Source organism: Pseudopipra pipra, unplaced genomic scaffold (assembly GCF_036250125.1).
Source record: "Pseudopipra pipra isolate bDixPip1 unplaced genomic scaffold, bDixPip1.hap1 HAP1_SCAFFOLD_47, whole genome shotgun sequence".
Taxonomy (NCBI): domain Eukaryota; kingdom Metazoa; phylum Chordata; class Aves; order Passeriformes; family Pipridae; genus Pseudopipra; species Pseudopipra pipra.
The window spans coordinates 114,037-141,950 of NW_026990950.1; the positions used below are offsets into that span (position 1 = coordinate 114,037).

At 48.5% G+C, this 27,914-nt stretch overlaps 3 protein-coding genes and 1 long non-coding RNA gene across 5 annotated transcripts; 2 read left to right on the plus strand and 2 right to left on the minus strand.

Moving 5' to 3' along the window:
- Nucleotides 1-51: 51 nt before the first annotated feature.
- On the minus strand, nucleotides 52-3,483 carry UBL5 (ubiquitin like 5). The gene is made up of 5 exons (XM_064643604.1): nucleotides 3,376-3,483; nucleotides 1,682-1,747; nucleotides 1,488-1,571; nucleotides 664-701; nucleotides 52-361 (listed from the first exon to the last, which is right to left on the minus strand). The coding sequence occupies exons 1-5, from the start codon at nucleotides 3,447-3,449 to the stop codon at nucleotides 318-320; spliced, it is 306 nt and encodes a 101-aa protein (XP_064499674.1). The 5' UTR covers nucleotides 3,450-3,483; the 3' UTR covers nucleotides 52-317.
- LOC135408445 (uncharacterized) lies at nucleotides 3,465-16,076 on the plus strand. Its single transcript, XR_010427611.1, has 2 exons — nucleotides 3,465-3,678; nucleotides 15,860-16,076. It is a non-coding gene; the product is annotated as an uncharacterized LOC135408445 (long non-coding RNA).
- On the plus strand, nucleotides 5,129-7,073 carry LOC135408442 (putative protein FAM47C). Its single transcript, XM_064643603.1, has 2 exons — nucleotides 5,129-6,627; nucleotides 6,936-7,073. Exons 1-2 carry the CDS (start codon nucleotides 5,485-5,487, stop codon nucleotides 6,963-6,965), a joined length of 1,173 nt encoding a protein of 390 aa, XP_064499673.1. The 5' UTR covers nucleotides 5,129-5,484; the 3' UTR covers nucleotides 6,966-7,073.
- LOC135408441 (spermatogenesis-associated protein 16-like) lies at nucleotides 7,145-27,222 on the minus strand. Of its 2 annotated transcripts, none has more exons than XM_064643602.1 (13): nucleotides 26,990-27,222; nucleotides 26,006-26,086; nucleotides 24,501-24,902; nucleotides 22,585-22,730; nucleotides 21,186-21,275; nucleotides 20,621-20,705; nucleotides 19,718-19,865; nucleotides 19,223-19,363; nucleotides 18,881-18,993; nucleotides 16,044-16,208; nucleotides 13,705-13,782; nucleotides 8,926-9,109; nucleotides 7,145-7,816 (listed from the first exon to the last, which is right to left on the minus strand). In XM_064643602.1, the coding sequence occupies exons 1-13, from the start codon at nucleotides 27,002-27,004 to the stop codon at nucleotides 7,701-7,703; spliced, it is 1,764 nt and encodes a 587-aa protein (XP_064499672.1). In that variant the 5' UTR covers nucleotides 27,005-27,222; the 3' UTR covers nucleotides 7,145-7,700. The 2 variants fall into 2 exon arrangements, with proteins under 2 accessions (XP_064499672.1, XP_064499671.1); XM_064643601.1 differs by having other exon boundaries at nucleotides 24,501-24,914.
- Between the last annotated feature and the right edge of the window lie 692 nt (nucleotides 27,223-27,914).

Below are 27,914 nucleotides of genomic sequence, written 5' to 3' on the forward strand. Positions count from 1 at the left end.
CCACTTTTCCTGTCCCATCCCAGTTTTCCCAAGGCCCCCCCAACACACAGAGACCCCAAAAACACCTTTATTGGTACAAACGGCTGGAACGGGAATGGTGGCGCCGGCAGGAATGGGACTGGGAGGGATTGGGAGGCACTGGGGGGGCACTGGGAGGTGCCAGAGCTCCAGGTTCATCCCGTATTGGACTGGGAGGGACTGGGGGGTACTGGGAGAGACTGGGAGGGACTGGGCAGTGCCAGAGCTCCAGGTTCACCCCATTGTGGACTGGGAGGGACTGGGAGGGACTGGGAGGGACTGGGAGGGACTGGGAGCTGCTACTGGTAGTAGAGCTCCAGGTTCATCCCGTCGTGGATCTCATCTGGAGCCGCTGTCAAGGAAAAGGGGACTGGGGGGTTTGGGGGGGGGGTGTCAGTGGATTTTGGGGGGTTGTGGGGTTTTGGGGGGTCAGTGGATTTTGGGGGGTTTTCAGGGATTTTGGGGGGGGTCAGAGGCCTTTGGGGGGTGGGTGAATTCTGGGGGGGGTCAGTGGGATTTCAGGAGGGGGTCTGTTGGGTTTGGGGGGGTTCAATGGATTTTAGGGGGAGGTTGGGGGGCTCAGGGGGGTGGGTGGATTTTGGGGGGGGGGTGTGTTTTGGGGTTGCCCCCCCCAGGTGAGGATACAGTCCCCGAGGGTCACGTGGTCCTTGAAGATGGTGTACCTGGGAGGGGGAGGGGCACAGGGGAGGGGTCACCTCCTCCCCAAAATCCTGGGATCGTGCCACCCCCATCCCAACCCTCCCTAATCCCCCTGTGCCCCCCCACCCCAAAAGCCCTTGGGGTGCCCCTGCACCCCCCCAAAACTCTGGGAGTGCCCCTGTGCCCCCCCCCAAACTCTGAGTGTGCCCCTGTTCCCCTCCCCAAACTCTGAGGGTGCCCCTGTGTCCCCCCCAAACTCTGAGGGTGCCCCCTGTGCCCCTCCTCAAACTCTGAGGGTGCCCCTGTGCCCCTTCTCAAACTCTGGGGGTGCCCCTGTTCCCTCCCCAAACTCTGGGGGTGCCCCTGTGCCCCCCCCAAACTCTGGGGGTGCCCCTGTGCCCCTCCTCAAACTCTGAGGGTGCCCCTGTGCCCCTTCTCAAACTCTGGGGGTGCCCCTGTTCCCGCCCCCAAACTCTGAGGGTGACCCTGTGCACCCCCAAACTCTGGGGGTGCCCCTGTTCCCCCCCCAAACTCTGAGGGTGCCCCCTGTCCCCACCCTGCCCCCCAAAATTGCCCCCCCAACACAGGGGTGCCCCCTCTACCTCCCTCAGCCCCCCTGGGTGCCCCCCATTCCCCCCTAAACGCCTGCGAACCCCTCACCCCCCTGAATCCCAGGCTACCCCCTCAGGTGCCCCCCAGCCCCACGTGCCCCCCCTGTGCCCCCCCATCCCAGGGTGTCCCCCCCTAGCCCCCCTGGGTACCCCCCCAGCCCCAGGAGCCCCCCGGGTGCCCCCTCGTGCCCCCCTCACCATTTCTTGAGGACGATCTTGTCCCAGCGGGTGCCCGTCTGTGCCGCGATCAACTTCTTCAGGTCCCGGATGGAATCCTCGGGGCTGGGGGGGGGTCAAGGAAAGAAAGGGGGCACAGGGGGCACCCCCCAAACACCCCCGCCCCCCCCCCAACCCCCCCCCCAGACCCCCCAAACCCCCCCAGGGTGGGATACTTGCACTTGACCCGAACCTTCTTCCCCAGGCGGTCGTTACAGACAACCTCGATCATCCTGGGAAACCTGGGAATGAAGGGGGGGAAATTGGGAAAAGGGGAGAAAAAGGGGACAGAAGGGGAAAAAAAAGGGGGAGGGAAAGGGGGAGAAAAAAAGGGAAAGAAAAAGTGAAAAAGGAGGAAAAAAAGAAGGAAAAATGAAGGAAAAAATGGGGAAAAGGGGGAGGAAAAAAGGGAAAGGAAAAAGCGAAAAAGGAGGAAAAGAGAAGAAAAATAAGGAAAAATGAAGGGAAAAAGTGCAAGAAAAAAGGGGAAACAAAGAGAAGAGAAAGGTAAAAAAACAAGGAAGAGAAATGGAAAAGAAAGGGAAAAAAGAGGAAGAAAAAAGAAAAAAGGAGGAAAAGAGAAGAAAAAGAGAGGGAAAAAAATGAAGGAAAAAAGGGGAGAAAAGAAGGGAGATAAAAGGAAAGAAAAAAAGGGAAAAACAGGGGGAAAAAAAGAAGAAAAAATGAAGGAAAAAAGGGGGAGAAAAAGAGGAAGAAAAAAGGGAAAGAAAAAAGGGAAAAACAAGAGGAAAAGAAGAAAAAAGAAGAAAAAATGAAGGAAAAAAGGGGGAGAAAAAGAGGAAGAAAAGACGGAAAGAAAAAAGGGAAAGAAAAAAGGGAAAGAAAAAAGGGAAAGAAAAAAGGGAAAGAAAAAAGGGAAACAAAAAAGGGAAAAACAAGGGGAAAAGAAGGAAAAATGAAGGAGAAAAAGGGAAAGGAAAAAGTGAAAAAGGAGGAAAGAAGAAGAAAAAATTAAGGTGAAAAGGGGGAGAAAAAGGGGAAAGAAAAAAGTGAAAAAGAAGGAAAAGAGAATAAAAAGGAAGGAAAAAAGGGGGGAGAAAAAAAGGGAAAGAAAAAAGCAAAAAAGGAGGAAAAAAAAAGAAGAAAGAAAAGGAAAAAATGAAGGGAAAGAAGCACGAGAAAAAAGGGAAAATGAAGAGAACAGAAAGGTAAAAAAACAAGGAAGAGAAATGGAAAAGAAAGACGAAAAAGGAGGAAAGAGAAAGAAAAAGAAAGAGAAAAGGAGGAAAGAGAAAGAAAAAGAAAAGGAGGAAAGAGAAGGAAAAAGAATGAGAAAAAGAGGAAAGAAGGCAGAAGAAAGAGAAAAGAAAAGGGAAAGATGGGGGAAAGACGAGAAAAGAAGGGGGAAAGAAGAAAAAAAGAAGAAAAAAGGAAAAAAGAAGGAAAAAAAGAAAAGGGAAACAAGAGGGAAAAGAGAAAAGAAAGAAAAAGGAAAGGGGAAAAGACAGAGAGAAGAAATAGAAAAGAAGGGGGGAAAAGGGGAAAACGGGAGAAAATGGAAAAACAGGGAAAGAAAAAGAAATAAAAGGGAGAGAAAAAGGGAGAAAAAAGGAAGAAAGGGAAAAAAGGGTGGGAAGGGGGAAAAAGAACCCTCAGAACCCTCCAGAACCCCCCAAAGACCCCCAACACCCCCCCCCCCCGGACCCCTCGGAACCCTCCAGGACCCCCCAAACACCTTCCCGGGACCCTGAGCCACTCCAGTGCCTCCTGACCCTTTCCGAGCCCCCCAACCCACCTCCGGGACCCCTCAAAGGCCCTCCCGGGACCCCCCCCAACCCCCCTCCGGTACCTCCTGAATCCCCCGGACCCCTCAGAACTTTCCGGGACCCCCCAAACCTCCCCCCGGTACCTCCCGAGCGCCCTCAGCGCCGCCGCCGGAACCGGAAGTGACGCAACGGTAGCGACGCCGGAAGTGGCGCCCATAGGGATGGCCAAGATGGCGGCGGGGCCTGAGGGGAGACCGGGGGGGGAAGGGGAGGGAGGAGGAGAAATAGGGGGAAAATGGGGATAAGCGGGGGGAAATCATGGAATCAGTCGGGTTGGAAGTGACCTCCGAGATCATCAAGTCTAACCCTGGATCCAACCCCGCTGTGCTTCCCAGACCGTGGCACTGATGCCACATCCACTCTCACCTTCAACACCTCCAGGGACGGTGAGTCCACCCCCTCCCTGCCCAGCCCATTCCAATGGCTGATTACTCTCTCGGGAAAGAATTCCTTCCTAATATCCAACCTGGCACAGCTCAAGACCCAGCCCTCTTGTCCTGCTGCTGCTTCCTGGCAAAAGAGACCGACCCCCACCTGGCTACACCCTCCTGGCAGGGAGTTGCAGAGAGTCAGGAGGTCTCCCCTGAGCCTCCTCTTCTCCAGCCTCAACACCCCCAGCTCCCTCAGCCTCTCCTCACACCACTTGTGCTCCACTCTCTTCCCCAGCCTCGCTGTTCTTCTCTGCACCTGCTCCAGCCTCTCCAGGGCCTTCCTCAACTCAGGGGCCCAGAGCTGGACACTCCAGAGCACTCCAGAGCACTCCAGGGGTGGCCTCACCAGCGCTCAGTCCAGGCCAACAATCACTTCCCTGCTCCTGCTGCCACACTCTTCCTCAGCCAGGCCAGGATCCATTGGCCCTCTTGGCCACCTGGGCACATTCTGCCTCCTCTTCATCTTCCTGGCAATCCTTTCTGCCTGCCTGCTCTCCAGCCACTCTGGCCCCAGCCCGGGGGGCTGCTGGGGCTTGTTGTGACCAAAGGGCAGGACCCGGCACTTGGCCTGCTTGAACCTCATCCCCTTGGAATCAGCCCATGGATCCAGCTTGGCCAGATCCCTCTGCAGAGCCCTCCTGCCTTCCAGCACATCAACACACCCCCAGCTTGGTGTCAGCTGCAAGTCTGCTAATGGTTCACTCGATCCCCTCATCCAGATCATCAGTAAAGATATTAAACAGGACTGGGCCCAGCACTGATCCCTGGGGACACCACTAGTGACTGGATCCCAACTGGATGCAGCTCCATCCCCACCACTCTCTGGGCCCAGCAGAGTTCCTAACCCAGCACAGAGTGACCCTGTCCAAGCCTTTTCCAGGAGTTTGCCACGGGAGGTGGTGTCCAAGGCTTTGCTGAAGTCCAGGCAGACACACCCACACCTTCCCCTCATCCACCAAGTAGGTCACCTGGCCATGAAAGGAGATCAGGTTGGTCAGACAGGACCTGCCCCTCCTAACCCCGTGGTGGCTGGGTCTGATCCCTTGTCCATCCCGTGGGTGCTGTGGGATTGCACTCAGGATGGTCTGATCCCCTGGGCCATGGTGGTCCAACCAGGAAGGGAGGTTTTCCTTGTCCCTCCTTTTGCTGTTGATGCAAATGGGGATAAAGGGGGAAATGGGGGATAAATGGGGGGAGTTGAGAGTAAAATGGGGGGAAATAATGGGGAAAGGGGAGGAAATTGAGGGGAAGGGGGGGGTTGAGGGGAGAAATGGGGCGAAATGGGGCAAAATGGGGCAATTTGAGAGAATGGAGGGAACTGAGGGGGGTCAATGAGGGGAAATTGGAGGAACTGGGGGATAAATGGGAGGGAATTGAGGGGAAATGGGGGGAACTGAGAGGCAATGGGGGGCACTCACACCCCAGAGCTGCTCCAGGGACTGGAGCTCTGGGAGCTCCCGATATTCCAGGATCTCCCTGCTCCGGGGGTCCTGAATTCCAGGATCCCCCTGTTCTGGGAGTCCCAAAGCTCCAGGATCTCCCTGTTCCAGGGGTCCTGAATTCCAGGATTTCTCTGTTCTGGGGGTCCTGAATTCCAGGATCTCCCTGTTCCAGGGGTCCTGAATTCCAGGATCCCCCTGTTCTGGGGGTCCCAAAGCTCCAGAGTCCTGCTCTGGGGGTCCCTCTCCTTCAGAATCCCCCCACTCCCAAGGTCCCCCTGCTCCAGGGGGGTCCCACTCCGGCCTGCAGGATCCCCCTGGGATGTTTGGAATGGGGGGGTGTGGCTGGATGGTCCCGGAGCTGCAGGAATTCCTCGGCACTGGGGGGGGGGGTCCTGCTGCTGCCTCCGGTCCTGACCCATTCCGGGGGGGGCAGGGGCCTGTGACACACTGGGGCAGGGACCCCACAGGGTGTGGGACCATGGAATCCTCTATCCCGTTCTCTCCCAGTTCATACAGCCCGTCAAGGCAGTGGGAAATTCCTGTTGGTGACTTTTCTCTTTATCTGCATCTCAGTTCAGTGTTCCCTGCCCCTGACGAAGTGACAGCGCAGCAGTTCCCACCTCCAGGGACACCTCTCACACCTCTCACACCTCTCACACCTCTCACACCTCTCTCACATCTCACACCTCTCACATCTCTCACATCTCACACCTCTCACCTCTCACACCTCTCACCTCTCACACCTCTCACCTCTCACACCTCTCACCTCTCACACCTCTCACACCTCTCACACCTCTCACCTCTCACACCTCTCACATCTCACACCTCTCAAATCTCACACCTCTCACACCTCTCACACCTCTCACACCTCTCACCTCTCACACCTCTCACCTCTCACACCTCTCACCTCTCACACCTCTCACACCTCTCACACCTCTCACACCTCTCACACCTCTCACACCTCTCACACCTCTCACACCTCTCACCTCTCACACCTCTCACCTCTCACACCTCTCACCTCTCACACCTCTCACCTCTCACACCTCTCACACCTCTCACCTCTCACACCTCTCACCTCTCACACCTCTCACCTCTCACACCTCTCACCTCTCACACCTCTCACATCTCACACCTCTCACACCTCTCACACCTCTCACACCTCTCACCTCTCACACCTCTCACCTCTCACACCTCTCACACCTCTCACCTCTCACACCTCTCACACCTCTCACACCTCTCACACCTCTCACACCTCACACACCTCTCACACCTCTCACACCTCTCACATCTCACACGTCTCACACCTCTCACTGTGGCTGCTTGGATCTCACCACGTTCCCCTGTCGAGTGTCTCCCAGGGCCAGATAAACTTGGTTCCTGCATCTCCCCCTTCTTTATTTTGAGGCACTTAAAGTTAGAGCTGTATGGACTTGTACCACCAAGGCCTTTTGTGTCACAGATTGTACAATCCCAACCAAGCAAACAGAGCATCATCCCCAACAGACCCAACACTAAAACCAAGCCACACATTAGAATCTTTTTCACCCGTGGCCCCAATCCCAAAGTCCAATCCCACCCTTCAAAGGGGTTCCATCCGTCGTTCACCATCAGCTCCTTCGTCAGGTCCTGTAACTGTTGGAAGCTTTTGGGAATGGAGGTTGATTTGTCACATTCCATCAAATCCTTCCCATCCCTGTCCCTGTGCTGGAAGCAGACAGTCTCCAGCAGCTCTGTTTTTCAAAGCAGGAATTCTCACTGATTGAACATCAGTCAATAAATCTGCAATGGCCTGACTGGTAGCATTTGTCTGTTTTGCTAACCAACATCCTAATTTATTTAATGTGGCTAAAACCTTTGCAGCTGCTGCTCCGGGTGCTAGGAAAGAGGCAACAGTTCTTGTCCCCTAATTCCAAAATTCTGAGTTATCCCTTGATGTCTGTCCAGATGATGATAAGGAAAAAAACTCCAGAGCAGTTACCTGAGGGTGAGATAAGGAAAGGGTTTAATTTGTGCCAAGGCATAGATGTTATGTTACATTCTATAATACCATCTGTCCCATCCCAAGTGTTTCCACCCTGTAGCCTTTGCTCTGGTCCTCCCCTGGCCCACCCCCTGGGAATTGGGTCTGGGGACCTTTTGGGACCACCTCTTCATCACCATCACCATCCTCAGAGCACAAAGGGGACGTGGTCACCCAGTTCTTGACTGTGTTCTGTTGTTCAGGCCAAGATAGGAGTGTTCTCCAAACAGCAGAGGCCTTGCCTTGACGAAGGACTGAACATTTCTGCTGAATTCAGGGGTGGGATTGATTTGGGGTGCAGGGAATGGGGGAAGAGGGTTGAGGATTGTGTAAAATACTTGTGCTGCAGGGTGAGGGAACAAGGGCTGCTGCTTCTAAAATCTACTTCTACTTATAAAAATCATAAAGCTTACGAAATTAGAAAAATAAGAAACTCAAAGGGTCTTAAGGCCTCACCCTGCACTCACTAGTGAAGGTGTGTCCATGTCTATTGTATCTGTTACGGTGGTTTTGGATCACTGTTGTATTGGGAATGAACAAGGTTTTTCCTCCACCTCCTCAGGTCTCACAGTGAGCTGATAATTTAGGATTTTTAGGTTCTTCCTTCTCCTTAAGAGAGGGTCATCAAAGTCTGTGATAAACATGGGAATGAAGTGACTTTTGAGGTCCTGGATTTTGCACTAAGCCTTAGGACTCAGGCTGGATTTTTCCCTTTTTTTTTCTTTATCCCCCTTGAATCAGAAAATACAGGCCTTTTGTTGTTGCTTACAACACTTAATGCAATTAATACAATTAAATTTAATACAGTTTAATAACATTGAAATTTAACAAAATGGAATGAAATCCAAATTTCAGTTGATATAACTCACATTTAATACCACTGCACACCATTTAATACAATTGAAATTTAAACAAATACAGCTTAATGCAAGCAAATATTATTATACAACAATATATATTATTATATATTATTATTATACAACTTAAAATTAAATACAATTTAAATTTAAATTCAAATTCATACAACTTAATGCAAGTAAATGTTATTTAATACCATATAAATGTAAACTAATACAACTAGAATTTATATATTTAAATACAATTTAACACAATCTGAATATCAATTAATACAAATTAAAATTAATACAAATAAATACAATTTAATGCAATTTAATAAATACGGTTTATTAAAATTAACTTTAAATTTAAATTAATACAACTTTAAGTTATTGCAAGTAAATACTATTTAATGCCATTTAAATTTAAATGAACACAAAGTTAGTACAAATAAATACAATTTAATGGAATTTAAATTTAAATTCATACAACTTAATACAAATCAATACAATTTAATGTAATTTAGATTTCAATTCATACAACTTGAAGTTAATGCAAGTCAATACTATTTATTGCTATTTAAATTTAAACTAATACAACTAGAATTTATACATTAAATCCAATTTAATACAATTTAAATATAAATGAATACAACTTAAAATTAGTACAAATACAATTTAATGCAATTTAGATTTAAAGTAATACAACTTAAATGCAAGCAAATGCTATTTAATGCCATTTAAATTTAAAGTAATACAACTAGAGTTTATACTATTAAATATAATTTAATTCAATATAAATGAATACAACGAAGTTAATATAATTTAAAATAAGATTATCTGTTAAATAGATACCAATAGCTACAAAAATATGTACAAAATCAACTATTTACAAAATCTGTACATCTTTTTTTTGACTCTGTGGCCAAGCTGCGTGGGTTGGGAATGAACATGTTTGTGTTTTCCAGCCTCAGATATTCCTGTCCCATCGGGGTCCAGGTCATGTTTTCCACTCCGGGCGTTTGCACCCTCCGGTTCCTCAAGAAATCCTCTTCTCCTTCCCTCAGCTCCTCTTCTATTCGTGCCACCTGCAATTATCAGACAAGTGGTGTCACCAGCAAGTCCGTTCCCCCCCTTGTGAAAATTTAAAAAGCTTTTCAATTAGTTGATTTCAAAACTAATTGTCATTAGAAACAAAAGCACACGGAGGCACCTCTTGTGCCACTGGCTGTGGGAGTGGTGCCTGGCTTTGTAATTATTTTCTTTTTTCTTTATTTCTGTTTGAACTCAATTACTTCACTGCCGTGGATTAGACACTTCCACTGAAATCTGCACATCGAGACAGGAATTTCTCACGACTCTGTCTGCAAATGGTGTTGAAAAACAGCCACTGGACAAGGAAGGGATGAGGAGGAAATTATTGTCCGGCGAGTTTTTCTTGATGAGAAAAGAGAACTGAAGCTTCTGCCATTTATGTGCCAAAAATCAACACCTGGAGAAAAATGAGTGTTCCCTGTTGCTGTGGCAAGATTTGGTTTCCCAGTAAATCAAAATGAAGCTCCAAATCAAGACGTTTTCCCGAGAATATAATCCACTGGAGGGCAGAGTAAAAAAGCAACGACCTCAGTCCTTCCCCAAAGTAAAAGGGAATTATTCTGATTAAGAGCACGTTGAGACAGACACATTTGTATTGCCAGGGGGATTTCAAACACCCACAAATATTGACTCACAGCAGCATTTACAGGTGTTCTGTCAGTCTCAGGCATTCATCAGTTCCTGGCCCTCTCCCCATACCTGACCTTTATTCCAGGCCTTTGTCAGCTCTTACAGTACCCAGCGTTTCTGACAGGTGAAGGTGGGAATCACCCTCCCTCACACGGAGTTACACTCAAGACCCACACCCTGGACAATGGGAGCATTTAAAGGATCAATCTGCCAAGTGCATTTTGAGGTGAAATAATTAAAAAAGAAAAAAAAAGTCCTGCTCTGCCCTGCTGACAGACATTCAGTGGGGCTTCTTCCTTCCCAACACACAAGAGCTGGCTGGGAATGCGTCCAAGCGTGGCTTCCTCTTGTATTTATCCACGTCTTGAGCCGTTCTGAAGTGCTTTTCAGCCCTGCCCTCGGAGCTGTGCTGCACGCTCTGGCCACGGATCGTGTTGGTGAGGGGTGTGTGCTGGTGAGAGAGGCAAGCAGGAAAGTTTATGGACAATTCCATCTGCTGCCCTGGGGTGCCAAGGGCACGGGGAGTCTGGGAGAGGAGCTCTGCCTCCTCGTCGTGCCCACAGAGCTGCTGGCATTTTCAGGAGATCGACTGTACGTGGCACTGTGCAGAATGCCACGGAAAAGAGTTTTCTACCGTGGGGGTGAAGCTTGGTGGGCACTTGCACCTGGGCTTTTGCTCCTTTGCTGCCAAGAAATCCTTTGGCACAGGAGCACGGGGAGGTTGGGGCTCTCCGAGGAGCCTCACGGGTTGGCTCTGCAGGGACGTGCTCAGCACAGAAACGTGCAGAGGATTAGAGGAATCCTGGTGCCAGCCTCATTTCTAAGAAGCTGAAATAAAAGCTTAGGAAACAATGGACTGGCCAAAAGCACACAGGAAGTCCCAAAAAGACCAATCCCACTGTGTTTGTCTTGGAAAGACGGCTGCCAGAGAGGTCCAGTCCAGGGCTTGGCCACATTAACCAGAGCCACTTTTGGGTGAGCACAAAGGGTTGTAAGAGTGAGGAAAATGGATCCCAGATGATGGGTAGGGGACACCAGAACAGCAGCTGGATTTACAGCTTGTGGGTGACTTGTGCTTGTGGGTGACTTTAACCTGCCGGATATCTGCTGGGAGCTTCATACTGCAGAGAAGAGGCAGTCAAGGAGGTTCCTGGAGTGTATAGAGGATAATTTCCTTCATCAACTGGTAAATGAGCCTACCAGGGGTAAGCTAGACCTACTGTTTACAAACAGAGAGGGGCTGGTGGATGATGTAGTGGTTGGAGGCCGCCTGGGGCATAGTGACCACGAAATAATAGAATTCTCAATCCTCAGGGATCTAAGGAGAGCCATCATTAAAACCTCTACTCTGGACTTCCAGAGGGCAGATTTTGGCCTATTCAAAAAACTAATTCATGGCATACCCTGGGAAACAACCCTTAAAGGCAAGGGGGTCCAGGAGGGATGGACATGCTTCAAGCAGGCAATTTTGAGCGCACAGGAACAGGCTATACCAGTGTGCCGAAAGGCCAGCCGGAGGGGAAGACGGCCGGCTTGGTTAAATAGGGAGGTTCTGAAAGAAATCAGGGATAAAAAGAAAGTTTACAGACTGTGGAAAAAAGGGCTGGCTACTCATGAAGAATTTACGAAGAGAGCTAGGTCATGCAGGAAAAAAATTAGGGAAAGTGGAATTTGAAGTTAATTTGGCTAATTCAGTTAGGGATAACAAAAAGTCCTTTTATAAATACATTAATAGCAAAAGGAGGGGCAAGGAAAACATCAATTCTCTGTTGGACTTGGAGGGAAATATAGTTAACAAAGATGAGGAGAAGGCTGAGGTACTTAACACCTACTTTGCCTCAGTTTTTAGCAGTAAGACAGGTGGCCCTCAGGACAACTGGCCTCTAGAGCAGATAGACAGAGGCAGAGAGCTGAATAGCCCTCCTGTATTCCAGGAGGATGTAGTTAGCGACTTACTGAGCCAGCTGGATCCCAACAAGTCTATGGGACCAGACGGGATCCATCCCAGGGTGATGAGGGAGCTGGCAGAAGAGCTTGCCAAACCGCTCTCCATCATCTTCCAACAGTCCTGGCTCTCTGGGAAGGTCCCAGATGACTGGAAGTTGGCGAATGTCACCCCAATCCACAAAAAAGGCTGCAAGCAGGACCCTGGCAACTACAGGCCTGTCAGCCTGACCTCGGTGCCTGGCAGGGTTATGGAGCAGATCATCCTGAGTGCAATCACACAGCACCTTCAGGATGGACAAGGGATTAGACCCAGCCAGCATGGGTTTAGGAGGGGCAGGTCCTGTCTGACCAACCTGATCTCTTTTTACGATCAGGTGACCCACCTGGTGGATGAGGGGAAGGCTGTGGATGTGGTCTATCCAGACTTCAGCAAGGCCTTTGACACTGTCTCCCATAATATACTCCTGGAAAAGCTGGTAGCCCATGGCTTGGACAAGTGTATCCTCACCTGGATTAGGAGCTGGCTGGAGGGTCGGGCCCAGAGAGTGCTGGTGAATGGAGCTGCATCCAGCTGGTCACTAGTGGTGTTCCCCAGGGGTCTGTGTTGGGTCCAGTCCTGTTTGACATCTTTATTGATGATTTAGATGAGGGGATTGAGTCCATCATCAGCAAATTTGCTGATGACACCAAATTGGGAGGGAGTGTCGACCTGCTGGAAGGCAGGAGGGCTCTGCAGAGGGATCTGGATAGACTGGAGAGATGGGCTGATTCCAATGGGATGAAGTTCAATAAAGCCAAGTGCCGGGTCCTGCACTTTGGCCACAACAACCCCCTGCAGCGCTACAGGCTGGGCACAGAGTGGCTGGAAAGCAGCCAGGCAGAAAGGGACCTGGGGGTACTAATTGACAGGAAGCTCAACATGAGCCAACAGTGTGCCCAGGTGGCCAAGAAGGCCAATGGGATCTTGTCCTGTATCAAAAATAGTGTGGCCAGCAGGAGCAGGGAAGTGATCCTTCCCCTGTACTCTGCGTTGGTGAGGCCACACCTTGAGTATTGTGTTCAGTTCTGGGCCCCTCAGTTCAGGAAGGATATTGAGGTGCTGGAGTGGGTCCAGAGAAGAGCAACAAGGCTGGTGAAGGGACATAAGTCCTATGGGGAGAGGCTGAGGGAGCTGGGGTTGTTTAGCCTGGAGAAGAGGAGGCTCAGAGGTGACCTCATCACCGTCTATAACTACCTGAAGGGAAGTTCTAGCCAGGTGGGGGTTGGTCTCTTCTCTCAGGCACTCAGCAATAGGACAAGGGGGCACGGGCTTAAGCTCCGCCAGGGGAAATTTAAGTTGGATATCAGGAGAAAATTCTTTACAGAGAGAGTGATCAGGCATTGGAATGGGCTCCCCAGAGAGGTGGTGGATTCACCATCCCTGGAGATTTTAAACGCAGATGTGACTTGGTACTGAGTGCCATGATCTAGTAAATGGACTGGATTTGGACCAAGGGTTGGACTCAATGATCTCAGAGGTCTTTTCCAACCCAATCGATTCTATGATTCTATGATTCTTTTAGGAACATCCAGCAGTGTCTGCACTGCTCGGGATGTCACCAGGAATCCCCAGTGTAAGGATGTTCCCACCTGGAACCGTGGTATGGCTGTTGTTTGTGCTTTTCATATTTATAGAACATCTGTCAGCTCCAGCCTCCAAAATAAGCACTCTCATGGCACATTGGGAGTGGAAATAACAATTGCTGACACCACTGCACTGTTCCTGATGCAGCTGATGAGCTGTGATGGTATTTGCAGAGCAGTGATGGCTTTCAGACCCTTCCCTACTCACAGCAAATCCCAGATGTGTCCCTGTGGTTGGTGCCTGAGCATGGATGAGTTCAAGGCCTGTGGTCAGGTTTCCTATGACACCTCCTTTTTTTCCCCTGCCTTTTGAACAGGTGGGACTCAGTGGGACATTTCCTTCCCAAGGAACAATCTTCTCTCCTGCCCTTTGCTGCCAGGTTTTTACCTTCTGTATTTTAGTCCACACACGATCTCTGGTTCTTCCTGCGAGGACGTCCATGGCATCTGCCATCAGTGACTGCAGCTGTGGCACCGAGACACAAAGGATCAGTGTGGAGTTCATGGAGAAATGACTTATCTGAATATACAGATTAAAACCTCACTAAAAATAATTTGCACTCTGATGATTTTGTGACTCATCTTTCCTAGCGAGCATGGGCAACTCGTCTTTGCTTCAGCCACTGCACTGCATTATAGCAGATCTAAAATACTGTGGTGTGGCCTCCCCCCAGTCCCCTTCCACATTAGTCCTGGCATTGTCTCACCCTGCACACTTCCCAAACCCTGGGAAATGGTCCAGTTACTCTTAATTCAGTGACAGAGAGACAAGGGTTGGATCCAGGGTGTCCTGCTTGGAGCAGCCCTTAGCATCACTGTTTAGGAACAACCCAGGGGAAACTGGTATTTGATACCTGTGGGATTGTTGCACACTAGTAGGTCTCTTCCAAAATGTTGAGTGGGTTGAAGTGAACCCAAACAATACTTTTTGGAACCTCTTCCCCAGTTTGTTACTCCTTACAAGTAATTAAGATCTATTAGCTCCATGTCTGTGTATATAAATATTCCCGGGTCTACTTCAATGAAATTGGAGGCACAAAGTTTACCCAAAGGCATCCCTTCAGGGGAGGGGGAGAGGCACTGGCTGCTGGCTGAGCCCAGGTGTCACCTGAAAAGTGGGAGTTTAGAATTTTACTCATCGGTCTCCCAGGAAAGTTGAGACCTTGGTGTCCAACAGCCTGTCAGTGTCTCGTAAGGAGACCTTTCACCAACAGATTCATGATTTCGGAGGGCACCTCGACCACCCTTGTTAGGGGGAACTCAACAGAGCCAGGACCCCTCAGCAGGTCCTGCCAAGGTGGAAGGACTGCAAGGACTCCCTTTAACAGTTTGCAGAATGACACTTTTTATTAAAACAAATTGTGACAGATTAATAAGGTTGGAAGGTTGTTGGTGACAGTGTCTACTGCAAAAATATGTTCTAAAGCAATCTACTGATGCATATATTGAGCAAGCACAAGCTCTAATATGAAGCAATCTAATCAATGTGCTATGGGGTGAGCACAAGCAAAAATTCTAGTAGTAAAAGCAGCATTTAACATGCACAGAGCATATTTCTCACCCAAGGCAACCCTCTTGGGGGAGAGAAGATGGGCTCAGCCAGTTGACTGATTCAGCAGTTTCGGTGGAGGTCTTCTCCCCTTTTCCCCCTACTCCCAACTTTTATCCCATTTTCTTTATGTTAGGGTGGAGTTTGAGTGGCTCTAGTCATAAATACCTTTCATTTCTGATTGGTGTATTTAATAGGAGGGGGGTGGTGGTAGTGGTTTGGCCTCTGAGGAGGGGGTTCCACATGGTTGTGGCTTCATCATCAGAACATCTTTGTTGTCCCTTGTCAGAGAGGTCCTGTAGCATCTCAGTGCCACAGTGTTCTCCCCCTCTGCTGGGACTGGAATGGAGGGGGGGCCATGTAGTCTCCACCTCGTTCCACACTCTGTTCTGTTTCTCTGAGCAGATATTTATTGTTTTACTGGGGAGCTCAGTAACATGTCGACCTCAGTCTGTACAGGGAGTGGCAGCTGCCTTTTACCTTAAACTTCTGAGTCCCCTCTAGATTTAACTCTATCCATCATCCCACACCGAGCAAGAAGGAGATGTTTCCCCCTACTCTTTTTTCCCCAACCCCACTTTAATACCATAGTTTTTGGCCTTGTTTGCTCCAGCCATCATCCCACCATTGGCCCTTGCTAGTTTGCTCAGCCAAGGGGCCACTCCACGTGTTTCTCAACAGCCTCTGATTCTTCTCCAATTTACGGCACCTCTGCAGCAAGTCTGAGAACTTACCACGAGCAGGCAGACGGGATTATTCCGAGACAGGGAGCATGTTGTGGATGGACACAGCACAGAAAATTAATTTTCCCTCTTTTCCCCCCCTCTCCTCCTTAGTTATAACTGCATTTGGGCTGTTTTGGTGCAGGTGCCTTTTGAGGTCGGAAATGTCAAGGGAGCATGATCTGAATGATTGCAGTCATGGGGAGGTCTGGGGGGGGAAGGAGGGGTTTTAAACAGATGCTGACAAGTGACTCCTGGTGGTTCTATCAAAGTTACCCTTGCAGGTGATCAGCACCTCCTCTAACAAAGCACTGAAGGAGGATTTAAAAATTCCTTCAGGTACCCACATTGGACAAATTTTTTGCAGAGAGAGAACGTGGCAGCACAGAACTCTTCTCTGGCCCTTCCCTCCCTGGCTCCCAGCCTGCAAAGGGAGTGTCAGAAATCAAAACCTACCAGCTTGTCATCCTCCTGAGAGACTCTCTGCAGGTAGGGAATGGTGGCCAGCTCAGCCATCACCTGGGCCATCACCTGGGCCTGTTCCTCCCCTCTCTGCAGGCGGCCGAGCAGGCTGGCGCGGTGGAAGTGCTCGATGGCGCGGGCGCACGGGCTGCGCTTGTCCTGTTTGCCCAGGGACAGCCAAGAGGTTAGAGGAGAAGCTCAGGGAACAAACACCCTGATCCTTGGAGTCCTGTGTCTCCAGGCTTCTCATCGTGTTTGTGCCGGCAAGACTTTCTCGCCACAACCTTTCTGGTAGCACTGGAAAAACAAAGATGTCATCACGGCAAACGTAACAAACACGACTGCAGTTTTCTCCTTTGGTAAAGGCTTTTCCCATGATCCCCTACATTAAACATCACCTGAATTCCTGGATGGCTTTTCCAGTCTTGGGGAGCAGGCTGAGGAGGGTGTGCAGGGTGTCAGCTCACTGTTTGGGTGCAGACAGGCAAATCCATGGTTTTCAAATACAGACCCTGGAGGGACTAAAATCTGCAGAGGAATTCTCAGACCTCCACGCAGCCAGGAACGTGGTAGATTTTAAGCATGTTAAACCTTTACTTTCACATCTTACCCACTGCACTGTGTGTAAAAATCACGTCATTAACTCCAGGTTGTGTGGCTGCAAAACCAAGGGGGTAGAATTGATTTCTCTTAGGTGTTGCCATGGCTTAATGAGCTCGGCTTTGGCACTGAGATGGTTTTGTCAAAACCAGTCTGATCAGAACAAGAAGCTGGATTGTACATTTGCATCTGCAAATGAGGAAGAGGGCAGGAAGAATTGTTTCTTCTATTAACCCCTAAATACATTATTTTATTCTCTTACAGTAAGTTGTAAGGCTCGACTCTGTAGCTGAAGTTTGTCTGGCAGAAGTTTTTAATTTAGCTTCTGTGTGATGCAAATAATATGAAATAGTATTTCTAGCTTGAAGACAATTGTGGAATACTTTGAAGGAAGCAGAAGTGGTCCAATCTGTGTCGGAGATGTTGGTCCCCAGCAGCAGAGCAGCTCTGGCTCTGTGCCCATCTCTGTTCCCAGGTAAAGCCAGCATTGCCACCTGCTCTTTGGATCAGAGGTTTGGTCTTGCTGGGATCATTCAGTGCTCTGAAAACTGAAGTGAAAGGGAGTATGTTTCCCCTGATAGTGGATGTGGAACTGGCAGCTGTTTGTTCAAACTTAGTGACCATCTCTTCTCTCTTGGGGCTTTCTTCCTCCCCAGTAAAGCTCCTACACTGACCCCCAGGGTTGGTTATGAATCTGCAAGCCCAGGGCTCATCCCCGTTCCCCCATCCTTGCTGCCCTGGAGATGGCACTGGGGTGACCCTTGCCTGAGCCATGGGGATGCTGTGCCAACCTGCTTGGAAAACAGGTCAGTTTGCTGCTGCTTTTAGTGGTGATGTGGTTTCACCCTGTTGTTTTGGGGACCACCCTTCTGTTTCAACCAGAATATTGAAATGTCTGAGGGGATGTCTAAAGCTGGTAGAAAATACTGGTGTGTAAGGGCAGTGTAAACTCCTACAGTGAGTGAGGACTGGCTTCAGCACTCCTAGCCCAGCACTCTGCTCTCATCTCTGACAGGATGGGTTTCTTGTCCCTGTGCCCTGGAAACCAGATCCCACATCTCTATGCTTGAACTGTGTGGTCCCATTCCTACAAATTAATTGACAAAATAGGGCAGTCACGAGGAATCCAAAAGATGCCTGATTTCAAAATTTTTTCTCTTTCTGTTACTCTTCAGAGACTGAAGAGCTGCAATAGAGGGATCTCACCTCCAAAAGCAAAGGCAGAATGGCAGGGTCAGAAAATTGCAGTTTTCCTGGGACTTTCAGAAAGACATGGGGTTTTAGTGTGTATCCAGTATCCAACCCACACTCTGTTTGTGGGTTGGAAGCTACAACTAGAGCTTCTTTAAGTGCACTGAAGTGCATGCCCACAGCAGGAACAGACCCTCTGCTTTCCCAAAGCTGTCACTTGTATCAGCCTGCACATCAGGTCACCCAAAGGCAACAGCAAAAGGCTTCAGGAAAGCACTGGAAAGAAGCAGCTGTTTTCTTGGGGGTGTCTGCCCTTCATCTGCTCCACCTGCCTCACACCAGGGGGATGCTTTGCAAGCACCCATTGTGGCCAAGCACTGAGCACCTTTCCCTCTGCTGAGTGGGTGAGTTCAGGCACTTACTGTTGTTTCACCAGCTGTTCTCTGGAAGAAATCACAGTTTCCCTAAGTCTCTAGCTCATGTTTCTTTTATCAGGAGGAGCATTTAATAATTGCATGAAAAGAGTCTCGTCCATGTACAAAATTGATTTTTGACCTCTGTGCTGATTGTCAGCCACAGTGCTAAAAAGCTGTGTCCATTATGGCACAAAGGATAGAGGTAATTATGATCACTTTGCTTATGGTTGTAACATATGGGAAGGCTGTTTCACATCCTTCACTCCGTAGGGATCACGATCTCAATCCCTAGAAATGCTTCAAGTAGCAATCATTCACTCTTGGAGGAGATCCTGCTGGTATGTGCAGTCTGCTCTGGGGATTAAATACAGCAACTGTCTTGGTGGTTACGTGAAGTAGGGAGATAATATTATAGGCCATAAAGATTGGAGAAAATTGCATGGGATAAACTGTAAAGTGTCTCAACCCACTGGAACTCTGTTCCTAAAGCAATTCCCGGAGCCTTTCTGGATGCTGGCAGAGCATGTGCAGCAGGAAGTACACCCCAAAAGCACACGTCCTTCCCACACACAGAGGCTTCTGTCACCACACACACCACACACCTGAAAGACATGGAATACTCACCTTTATTTTGGTGCTTCCTATAAAATTTATGACTGCCATGATCTTTTTCCCAGTATTTTCCCAAAATGTTTCTGTTTCTTCCTCCGTGCTGGGACTGAAAGCTGTTTTCTGACCTAGGAAGTGAAATCACAGAACCACAGAGGCTGTGTTTATTCATCTCCCTTTTTCCTAGAGGATCTGGCAGGACGTTGGGTAAACTGGAGGAGGAATGATCAGGATGGGGAGAGAGTCAGGGCTGCCAGCACAGAGAAATGGCTCCTGGGACAACCCCACACCCCTCATTTAGCAAGGATCATGGGGATCACCCCCAAGCCAGCTCAGTTACTAAGCAAGTTGGCACACCTGGGCAGATTGGCAGTTTTCGAATTACAGACTTTTCCACAGTTTTTCCAATCTCTCTGTTTCTGAAGCCCAAAGTCAGTAAGTACTCTTGGTCAGGCAGAGACTCAGCTCTCTCGGGCAACAGGTGAATTCCATGAGGATCTGTGATAGGGAAAGGAAAATCATTTCCACTGTCACATTTCAGTTGTAAGAGAAGTTATTTTTTTTTAGAAAAATAAGGAAGTCTAAGGAGGAGAAATGTTCTCCAGAAAGCTTACCAGAACCAGGTGACCAAACCAACCCATCCAGGTCTCCTAAATTTGAAATTTAGGACTTACAAGCCTTTTGCATCAACAGCTTCAATTTTGCTGATGCCTGAGGTAAACCATACTCTGCCCAATTCCCTGCAACAGTGGAACATTGTTGTGTCTGGAGCTCAAGCAGCATAAACTCTCAAACTCTCGAGCTCTTTTGGACTCAGCCCCTCACACAGTCCACAGTGAAACCTGCTGTTACCTGTGAATATGTGCTGCACGTAATCAGGGTGCTTCTCAGCAAAGCTTTTATTGGCCTCCTTTATTTTGTCAGCCTCATCCTCTTTCTCAAAAGGTGTGTACAGAACGGAAAAAGACACTTCTCCACTGAGGGCTTCTTGAATCAGAGCCTAAAAAAGGCAAAGAAATGGTACTTTTCATGTTGGGTAATGGCTAGTTAAAAAAACCCAAGCAAAACAATCAGGTGGGTTGGATAGAGACTCCACAAACCTCTGTCTTCAATGAGGGGACAATTACTAGATTAATTGTCTTTTAGATGAAAATAAAAAGTGATTCCATGCTCTCTGAAGGTCACATCAGGAAGACTTTAGAAAAAATAACTTAGGCAACAGTATCCAAAATTAAATTTTATAGCAGTCCATAAAATTGAAGCATGATCCAAGGGTTAACAACCTTGAATTTATCCCTTAAAATTAGTCCAAACAAATGTACTCCATTATAAGTCCAAAAGTGTGGGGAATGTGCAGGCTGAAGGCCTGGAAAGAACCAGACCTTAGTAGCAGGTTTTGGGCTGAGCAGAGTACAGAGCAACTCATCACAGGACTGAGCTGTGACCCCGAAAGCCTGCCCTGTCCCCCTGTGACAGCAGCCAAGCAGATGCTGCAGTTACAGTTTTTGCCTTATAAGGAATCCTTCCACGTCTGTGTAGGTTATAAAAGACCGTGCCCTTTGAATAAAGTTGCCTCAGTTCCTCTCCCCACTGAGCCCACACCTTCAATAAGCCACACAGAAGGCTTGTGCAGTGTCCTGCTGACTGATGTGCCCAAGAGCTCCCTTTGTGGGCAGTCTTTTTAGCAGGAATCCCCCCTGTTGATGCCACTACTGAGAGAGGCACCCAGTTTCTCCTTTGGCTCTCAATTTTCACCTGCCAGTAGAGCTGGATGAGGTCACTTGTCTCCAGGGCTGTGCCCCCTGCCAGGATGTACAGACAGTCAGCAATCATGGCGCTTCTGAGAACAAAAGCAGCAGAAATGAGCTTACAGGCAGAGAAGGGGGTCTGTGGCCAGACTGAAGGGAAGTCACATTAAAAGAGTGTAACGTGGGGTTTGTACCAAAAAGCTGCACAGAACTCTCAGTCCTTGTCCCACTCTCAGATGAGCATCAGGAAACACACTTTTAGCTTGGTTAACTCTCTGCCAGCAAACAGCCTGTGGGGTCATTTAGGGCCATAGCTGGGGTTATTCATGTTACACCAACTGGGAGGACTTGGAGCTCTGCTGCTCCTGAGATCTCACCAAAGATCTCACACACAAAGAGATCTGCTCCTGACATCTCACACACACAAAGCCAGTGCAAAGCTCCCAGTGATCTGGCAAAAGCCTGGCTATGAGAGGATGTCCGCGCTCCCGAGAGCTGGGATGAGAGAGCCCTGCAGCAGCCCCAGCAGGGCAGTACCTGGCAGCCCTGCAGCAGCCCCAGCAGGGCAGTACCTGGCAGCCTCTGAGTATCTCTGCAGGCATCGAAAGCAAGCGGCCTGGCGGAGGTGATTGCGGAAATAAGAGGGGTTCTCAATGATGCTCCTGGGAGGGAGAAGGATGGGCAAGGTCAGATTGTTAATCAGTAAAGCTCATGGGAATCAAACTGTGACTAAGGCACAAACCATATGCACTTATTCTCTACAACTCAGTGCTATGCCTCAAATATCAGCAAACTCTTCAAGACAAAAGGGCATGGTCTCAAGTTGTGCCAGGGGAGGTTTAGGTTAGAAAGAATTTCTTTACAGAGAGGGTGGTCAGACATTGGAATGGACTGCCCAGAGTAGTGGATTCTCTGTCCCTGGAGATTTTTAAAAAGAGACTGGATGTGGCACTTAGTGCCATGGTCTAGTAACTGCAGTGGTAGTGGATCAAGGGTTGGACTTGATCTCAAAGGTCCCTTCCAACCCAGCTGATTCTATGACTGTGGTTCTATGATCCTTTCTCTCTGTCTCCCTCTCCTTCTCTCTCCAGATGTGGTCTATGAACAAGCATTACTAAAATTTTCATTGTGATTTTATCATAAATGCAATTTCAGTAGAGTTCTGTGTATTCTAGGAAAGGAGTTCCAGGGATAACATTCTCTCTTGGCTTTAGTATGTAGGTAACATAAGCAAAACTGCTACAGCACAAGTTCTTTTAACCCTCAGCTCCCCAAACAGGAATGGCAGGTGTCTGACCCATCTCCCTGGTAACACTGTGCATCTGGAATATATCATAATGTTAACTTGAGAGATTTTGAAATACTTCCTGTACAAGGGATAGGTTCTATGTGGGTGAACCTTAGCATGTGTGTTAGACCCTTAGTTCAACAGGTGTAGCTGATTTCAGGCTTTAAGGTAATAGGATAAAACTGGCAGCAGCTCAGCAGTGAGACTGGCAGAGAGGGCAGCTCCTGATGGGAGGGCTCACTGCTTCCACTCCTCTGGCTCACTTGACAGAATACTCCAGCTGGCAGAAATACAGGTTGTGTCCCTGCCAGCTGTGCCCTGGGAGTGCCCTTGATGTTCTCTGACCACTCCTGGGCACTCAGGCTCTCAGCCCAGAACTGGTGCTTGGAACTAGTCTGAAGGATGCCCCCCCTCCATGTGTCTGGGCCTGGGGAGGCTGCACACACAGGCTCCTTTCTTCCTACATGATCAAAGCACTGAATGTGTGCAGGGCTGTTACAGCCGAAATCTCCAGTCTGGAGGATTAGTCCAATCTAAACATCAGTGCAACGTGTCAGGCGTATTTTATTGATTCCTCTTTTCTCATTCTTAGACTGGTTCTTCCTGCACAGCACTTATTTCCAGTCTTTGTTCAATTTTGGATTTCAGTCCTAGTAGTGCATCTAATCAATACTTTTTCTTACCTGTGTGAATGACTCAGAGCAATGTCAGGCTGCCCCAGTTTTAAGTAACAGATGACAAGTTTTGACTCAATAAAACTGGCAACTCTGGAAATATCATCTGGAGAGGACTTTAAGGGATCCTCTGTAGCAAAGCCTCTACTGCAAAGCTGCATGTGAAATAAAACCATTATTTACAAATGTTATAATACACCATTTGCTAGGTGGAAATGCTTTTTGTGACTGATCAGTGGAGAAAACTGAAGTACAATAGACTCTGGCTTTAACTAAAGGCAGCATTACAAAACTCAGCACAGAGTACAGAATTGTCTTTCAGGGATGTTCTGGTTTTTGCTTCTGAGGAGAGCTGGATTAAGGGACTGCTGAGAAGCCCCAGCCCTACAATTCTGTGATGTCCCAATCACTCTGTCCACAATCCCAGGAAAGAATTCCTTAATCTCTAGTTACTCTTTCTCCAGTATGTCTATTTGCCAGCCTTTCCATTTCCTCTTAGGATGAGGCAAGACCTCCTTTCTTCTTAAGTAGCCAGTGGTTCTGTCCCCTCCACAGCTCATTTCTGAATATAGGGAGCAAAAAAGCACCTAAAAAGGATGACACTTGTTAATTTTACTCATTGACTGCTATAATATTTCTTGCTTAAAAAAATGGCTTCAGTATGGTAGAAAAAATAAGAAGGAATAGGATATTTGCTTGTGAAGGGGAAAGCTCTAAGCTTTTACAAATGCTTTTGAATAAGGTTTGGCAGAACAGTGCTAAAACAAGTGTGGTTGGCTCCTTTTTCAGGATGTCAGGTACCCAGCTGAAGGGATTGGGGTCAGAGTGGAGAGGAATTTTTAGAGACAGTGAAGAGTCCAGCTTGCAAGTCCTCTATTCTCATCACCAACCATGTTCCTGTAAAGCAGAAAATGGCTCTAGTTTTTCCTTTTCTCTTTGATTTGAGAGCTCCCAGGAGTGCTTTTAGCATCCTGTCTCATGGAAAAAGTGAAGCCCTTGTCTGCATGGTGAGTGTCAGCAGCCAGGTTAGTTGTGTGGCACCTTTCATGGTTTATGAGAGAGCTGTTCTCTGGGAGGCACTGGTGGATGGAAGGGTGACCCACCTGCTGGGCTCTCCTACACCTCCTTTCTCTCCTCTCTCCCCTGTAAAATTCATTGCAACCTTGCCAGAGGACATCCCTCTTTTACTCTTCTCATACTACACTGATAAAACTCAAGGCTGGCCGAGATTTTTAAAAATGTCCAAGGTCTGTAGATTTTGGGGGGGTTCATCCTGAAACTGGAAATCATAGAAATAACTACTGATGGAAGAACATGTCCACTTCAGACAGCTCAGATGTGAGTCCATTGTACTTCTTTAGTACCTCAGAAAGTGTTCCCACAAAACTCAGTGTGTGGACTCTGAGCTGCTGAAGAGAACACCCCCAAAGTTCTGAGGGGTTGATCCCTATGGGACCTGTCCTGTCTCATGCAGAAAGAAAAGGATTCCTGCCCAGCTCCGGTGGCATCTTCTGTCTTCAGAGGAAAAAAAAGAAACAGAGGATGTGATGGAAATGCCATAAAGGGAAAAAAGGGACTCAAAGGGACCTGTTGTTCAAGCAAAATATTAAACATTTGACCCAGGTAGTGCAGGGTCAGCTGGGGAAGAGTGGGAACTCCCCTGATTATTGAGAGGTCATTTGTTGCTGATAGAGCTGGGATTAAAGAGGGGAGAGGTTTTTCCCCTTTACGGGACTTTAATTTCTTCCACACATAAATACAGTCAAGGACTTGGAGAAAAACACAAAAGCACCTGAGATTCTTTGGTTTGAGTTGAGCCTCCGCCTTCCTTCTTTTGTTGTTTTTTTTTTTAATAGCCCTTAATTTTCAGATTTCACATGAAATTGCATCTCGGGGTTTCTAACCAACCCTCCCCACCCCAGTACCTCCAGCGCCGTGGAGAACTTGGCCGCCGCTGCCGCGAACTGCTCCTGCCTGTACCGAGCGCTGCCCTCCTGCAGGGGCAGCTGAAGCCGCGCGTCCACGCAGCGCCAGGGGCTGCCCTCGGGGGATTTGGCAGGAGCCTGATGTGCTGGTGGGGTCACCCCAGGCAACGCCAAGTCGCCAAACCCAAACTCGGTGTCTGCCTCGTCGGCGCAGACCAACTGAGCTTCTATTTCCCTGAGTTTGCCCGGAGGGATGTGAAGCGGAGGGTTCGGGAATATCCCCGCACCAGGCTCCAGTTGTGCTCCTGCTTTTGTCCCAGTCAGATCTTCGTGGCTGTCTCCTTTCGTTTTACAGTTTCCTCTGTCTGTGCCAGTCCTGTGCTGTTCTTTGTGTTCCTCTGCCTCCTGCCACGCCTGCCAGAGAAGGAGCGGGAGGTGAGGAGACAACTGTGGGATTTGAAGTAATTTTATAGAATCAAAGAATGGTTTGAGTTGGAAGGGACCTCAAAGATCATCTCGTTTCAACCCCCTGCCATGGGCAGGGACACCTTCAACTAGCCCAGGTTGCTCCAAGCCCCGTCTAACTGTCCTTGAACACTTCCAGGGAAGGGGCAGACAAAACTTCTCTGAGCAACCTGTGCCAGAGCCTCACCACCCTCACAAGGAGGAATTTCTTCCCAATATCCAATCTAAATCTCTTTCAGCTGAAAGCCACTCCCCCTTGTCCTTGTCACTGCTTGCCTTTGCAAAATGTCCCAGGAGAGCTCTGGTTTGTTTCAAAAAGTGATTTCTGAAAATGCTTTGCATTTAAAATCCTTTGCCGTGGATTTTAGCACCAAACAAGATGACATTAAGGGGCAATATGTTAAAATTAGTTGCCTTCCATTCTTTTAACTTTACTGAATGTATTTGGATAAATAGATTTGGAACATGTTAAATTAAATTAAATGAAAAAAAAAAGGAAATAGAACGAAATAAAATCCAAGTAACTGCAAAGAAGCCTTTTCACAGTCATGAAATGGAGATCTAATGCTCCTTCTTTACTTTAGCCCAGTATGAGGAGGACAGGTGTTCTGTCATGTTCCAAAGCACCATCTGAAAAACCTCTTCTGATCCTAATGGGAATGGTGTCCATTCATGGAGAACCAATTGCAAAATTCACTTATATGTATTAAATCTATTTCTACACTAAGCACATTGCTTGTGCTTGGTACATTTATTGGTGTGATTACAATAAAGTTATACAGAGCCATCTGAAATCAGGTTCCTGTTTTAGTTGTACGTGTTCCCTGTCAAAGACGTTAAGCCGACCGAGCAGAGGAAATTTTACTCCTTTGGGGTAAAATGGCAACACAGAAATCAAGCACACAGAAGTGAATCCCACCCAGGGACAGACAGAAAATCCACGGCAGAGCAGCTTCAGCCTTCCAGGATTCCTGCAGTTCTCTCCCCCCCTAAACACCGTTTAAAAATGGTCCTAAGCCATTCAGCACAGTTGTACTCACCTCAGGGGCTCTTGAGGAAGATCCCTCTTGAGGAAACATGTGGGAAGGGAACCACTGTCTCAGTCCAAGCCCCTGAGACACCTGGAAGAGCACAAGTATGAATAGATCGCATGGCTGTCCCTGAGGCAGTCGGTCCTAAACGCTTTCCCCCTGCCCCACCTCAGGAATTCCAGCTCAACTCTTCCTTCACTCCTTGAGAATACTTTCAGTCCAGTAGTTTAAAAACAGAACAGACACAACCTGCTGGAAGGTGTCTTGCTAGTATAGAACACCAGAAAGGAAGTTGTTAGGGCCCCATTCAGCCTGGCCTCGAACAGTTCCAGGGATGGGGCAGCCACAGCTGCTCTGGGCAACCTGTGCCAGGGCCTCACCACCCTCGCAGGGAAGAATTTCTTCCCCATATCCAAATCTATGCCTGCCCTCTGTCAGTTTGGAGCCATTCCCCCTCGTCCTGTCCCTGCAAGTCCTTGTCCCAAGTCCTTCTCCAGCTCTCCCTGTGCCTCTTCAGATGCTGGAAGGGGCTCTAAGGTCTCCCTGGAGCCTTCTTCAGGCAGAGCAGTCCCAACTCTCTCAGCCTTCCCCACAGCAGAAGTGCATCAGAAGAGCATCTTCTGATCATTCCTGTGGCCTTGTCTGGGCTACCAAGAATCATCTGGGAGATGACTGGAAGAAACCCATTGAGGTCTCTGGCAGTTGCTGAGGCTGGGCTGTAAACTGGGGTGAAGGGAATGCGATGAAAAGCTGCTCTCTCATCAGTGCCCAGTGCCTCCAGTGTGGCAGTGACAGAGGAGGAGGTGTGGGTGTCCTCAGGGAGGAGCCCTCCATCCCTCCCAGGCCTGTCCCCATGGCCAGCACCAAAGCTGCTGCCAGCTCTGGAACAGCAGATTGTTGTTCCCAAAGGGAACCATTCCCTATGGGACAGCCCAGGCCCACTTGTACCCCCTCTGGGCCTGGCACAGGGAGAGCTGCACCTCTCCCACTCACCTGCTGGGTCTCCATCAGCCGTTCTGGCAGTTGCCAGGTTCAAACGCCACATCTGGGGCGGTTGGGGAGGCCCAACTGCCTGCTGGCCCCCCACCTGCACTGCCACCCCGTCCCCACAGCCCTGGGGGTCCCACAAACATTGTTGGGGCACACTGGGCACTGTTCGTGCTCCAGAAATGCTGCTCAGGAATGCTTTGGTGGCTCCAGGCCCAGTTCCAGTGAGATCAGTTAGAAACTACCAAATCAACCCTTCCTTCCCCTGCTGGTGCTTGTGTGCAGCTTGTCAGGGGCTGACACCGGGCTGGGCTTTTACCTTAAAATGATTCCAAACAGGATTTTCCTGTGGAACAGCTATCAGGATGGTACTGGTGGGTGGCACTGAAAGGGATATGATTCAGGTCCAAACATGTCATTTCAGGCCCAGTTTTCACAGCTGCTGAACACAGTTCTGTTGAAGTTAAACACAGATTTTGATGGTCGATCGCTCTGAAAACCAAACTCAGAATTGGTAACAGCTTTAATTATGTCTCTGGCTGGTGTTGTCCAGAATTAGGTTTAAAGTCAGCTGGAAGGGCATTTCAATGTGTTTTTTCCGCAAATACTGCAGCAAAAAGAAGTGGTACATTATGATAAAGTAGGTTCTGTTTTATTTATGTCTTACCTTCATGCCTGGGAGTATCTGACTTTAATAAAATTCATTTTTAAATGGACCTCAAAGTTTAAATAATTCAAAGCAAATGTCTTCCTAAACAAGAATGTCTTTGTGTGTTCTGCCATAAAAAAAAAAAGGAGGATGAGCTGTAAAATACCTTGGGAAATATGGACTTGCTTGTTTGTTCCTATTCTGAATGGCCAACTGGATAAATCCTGCTATGGTTTGGTGCAGAAACCCAAGTCCATATTTCTTTTGTACCTTAGAACTTGC

Bases quoted from the DNA above. Each gene is read 5' to 3' on its own strand.
- LOC135408442 (XM_064643603.1), top strand. From the start codon at position 5,485: ATGTTTGGAATGGGGGGGTGTGGCTGGATGGTCCCGGAGCTGCAGGAA. The intron at 6,628-6,935 runs GTACAATCCCAA...ATTGAACATCAG, and splicing joins GGCCTTTTGTGTCACAGATT to TCAATAAATCTGCAATGGCC.
- UBL5 (XM_064643604.1), bottom strand. From the start codon at position 3,449: ATGGGCGCCACTTCCGGCGTCGCTACCGTTGCGTCACTTCCGGTTCCG. The intron at 1,572-1,681 runs GTATCCCACCCT...ACCCCCCCCCAG, and splicing joins AAGGTTCGGGTCAAGTGCAA to CCCCGAGGATTCCATCCGGG. The intron at 702-1,487 runs GTGAGGGGGGCA...TCCCCCTCCCAG, and splicing joins AAGATCGTCCTCAAGAAATG to GTACACCATCTTCAAGGACC.
- LOC135408441 (XM_064643601.1), bottom strand. The intron at 22,731-24,500 runs GTACTGGGGTGG...TTTCACATGCAG, and splicing joins AGTTCTCCACGGCGCTGGAG to CTTTGCAGTAGAGGCTTTGC. The intron at 19,866-20,620 runs GTGAAAATTGAG...TGCCTTTTTTAG, and splicing joins TCATCCAGCTCTACTGGCAG to GCTCTGATTCAAGAAGCCCT.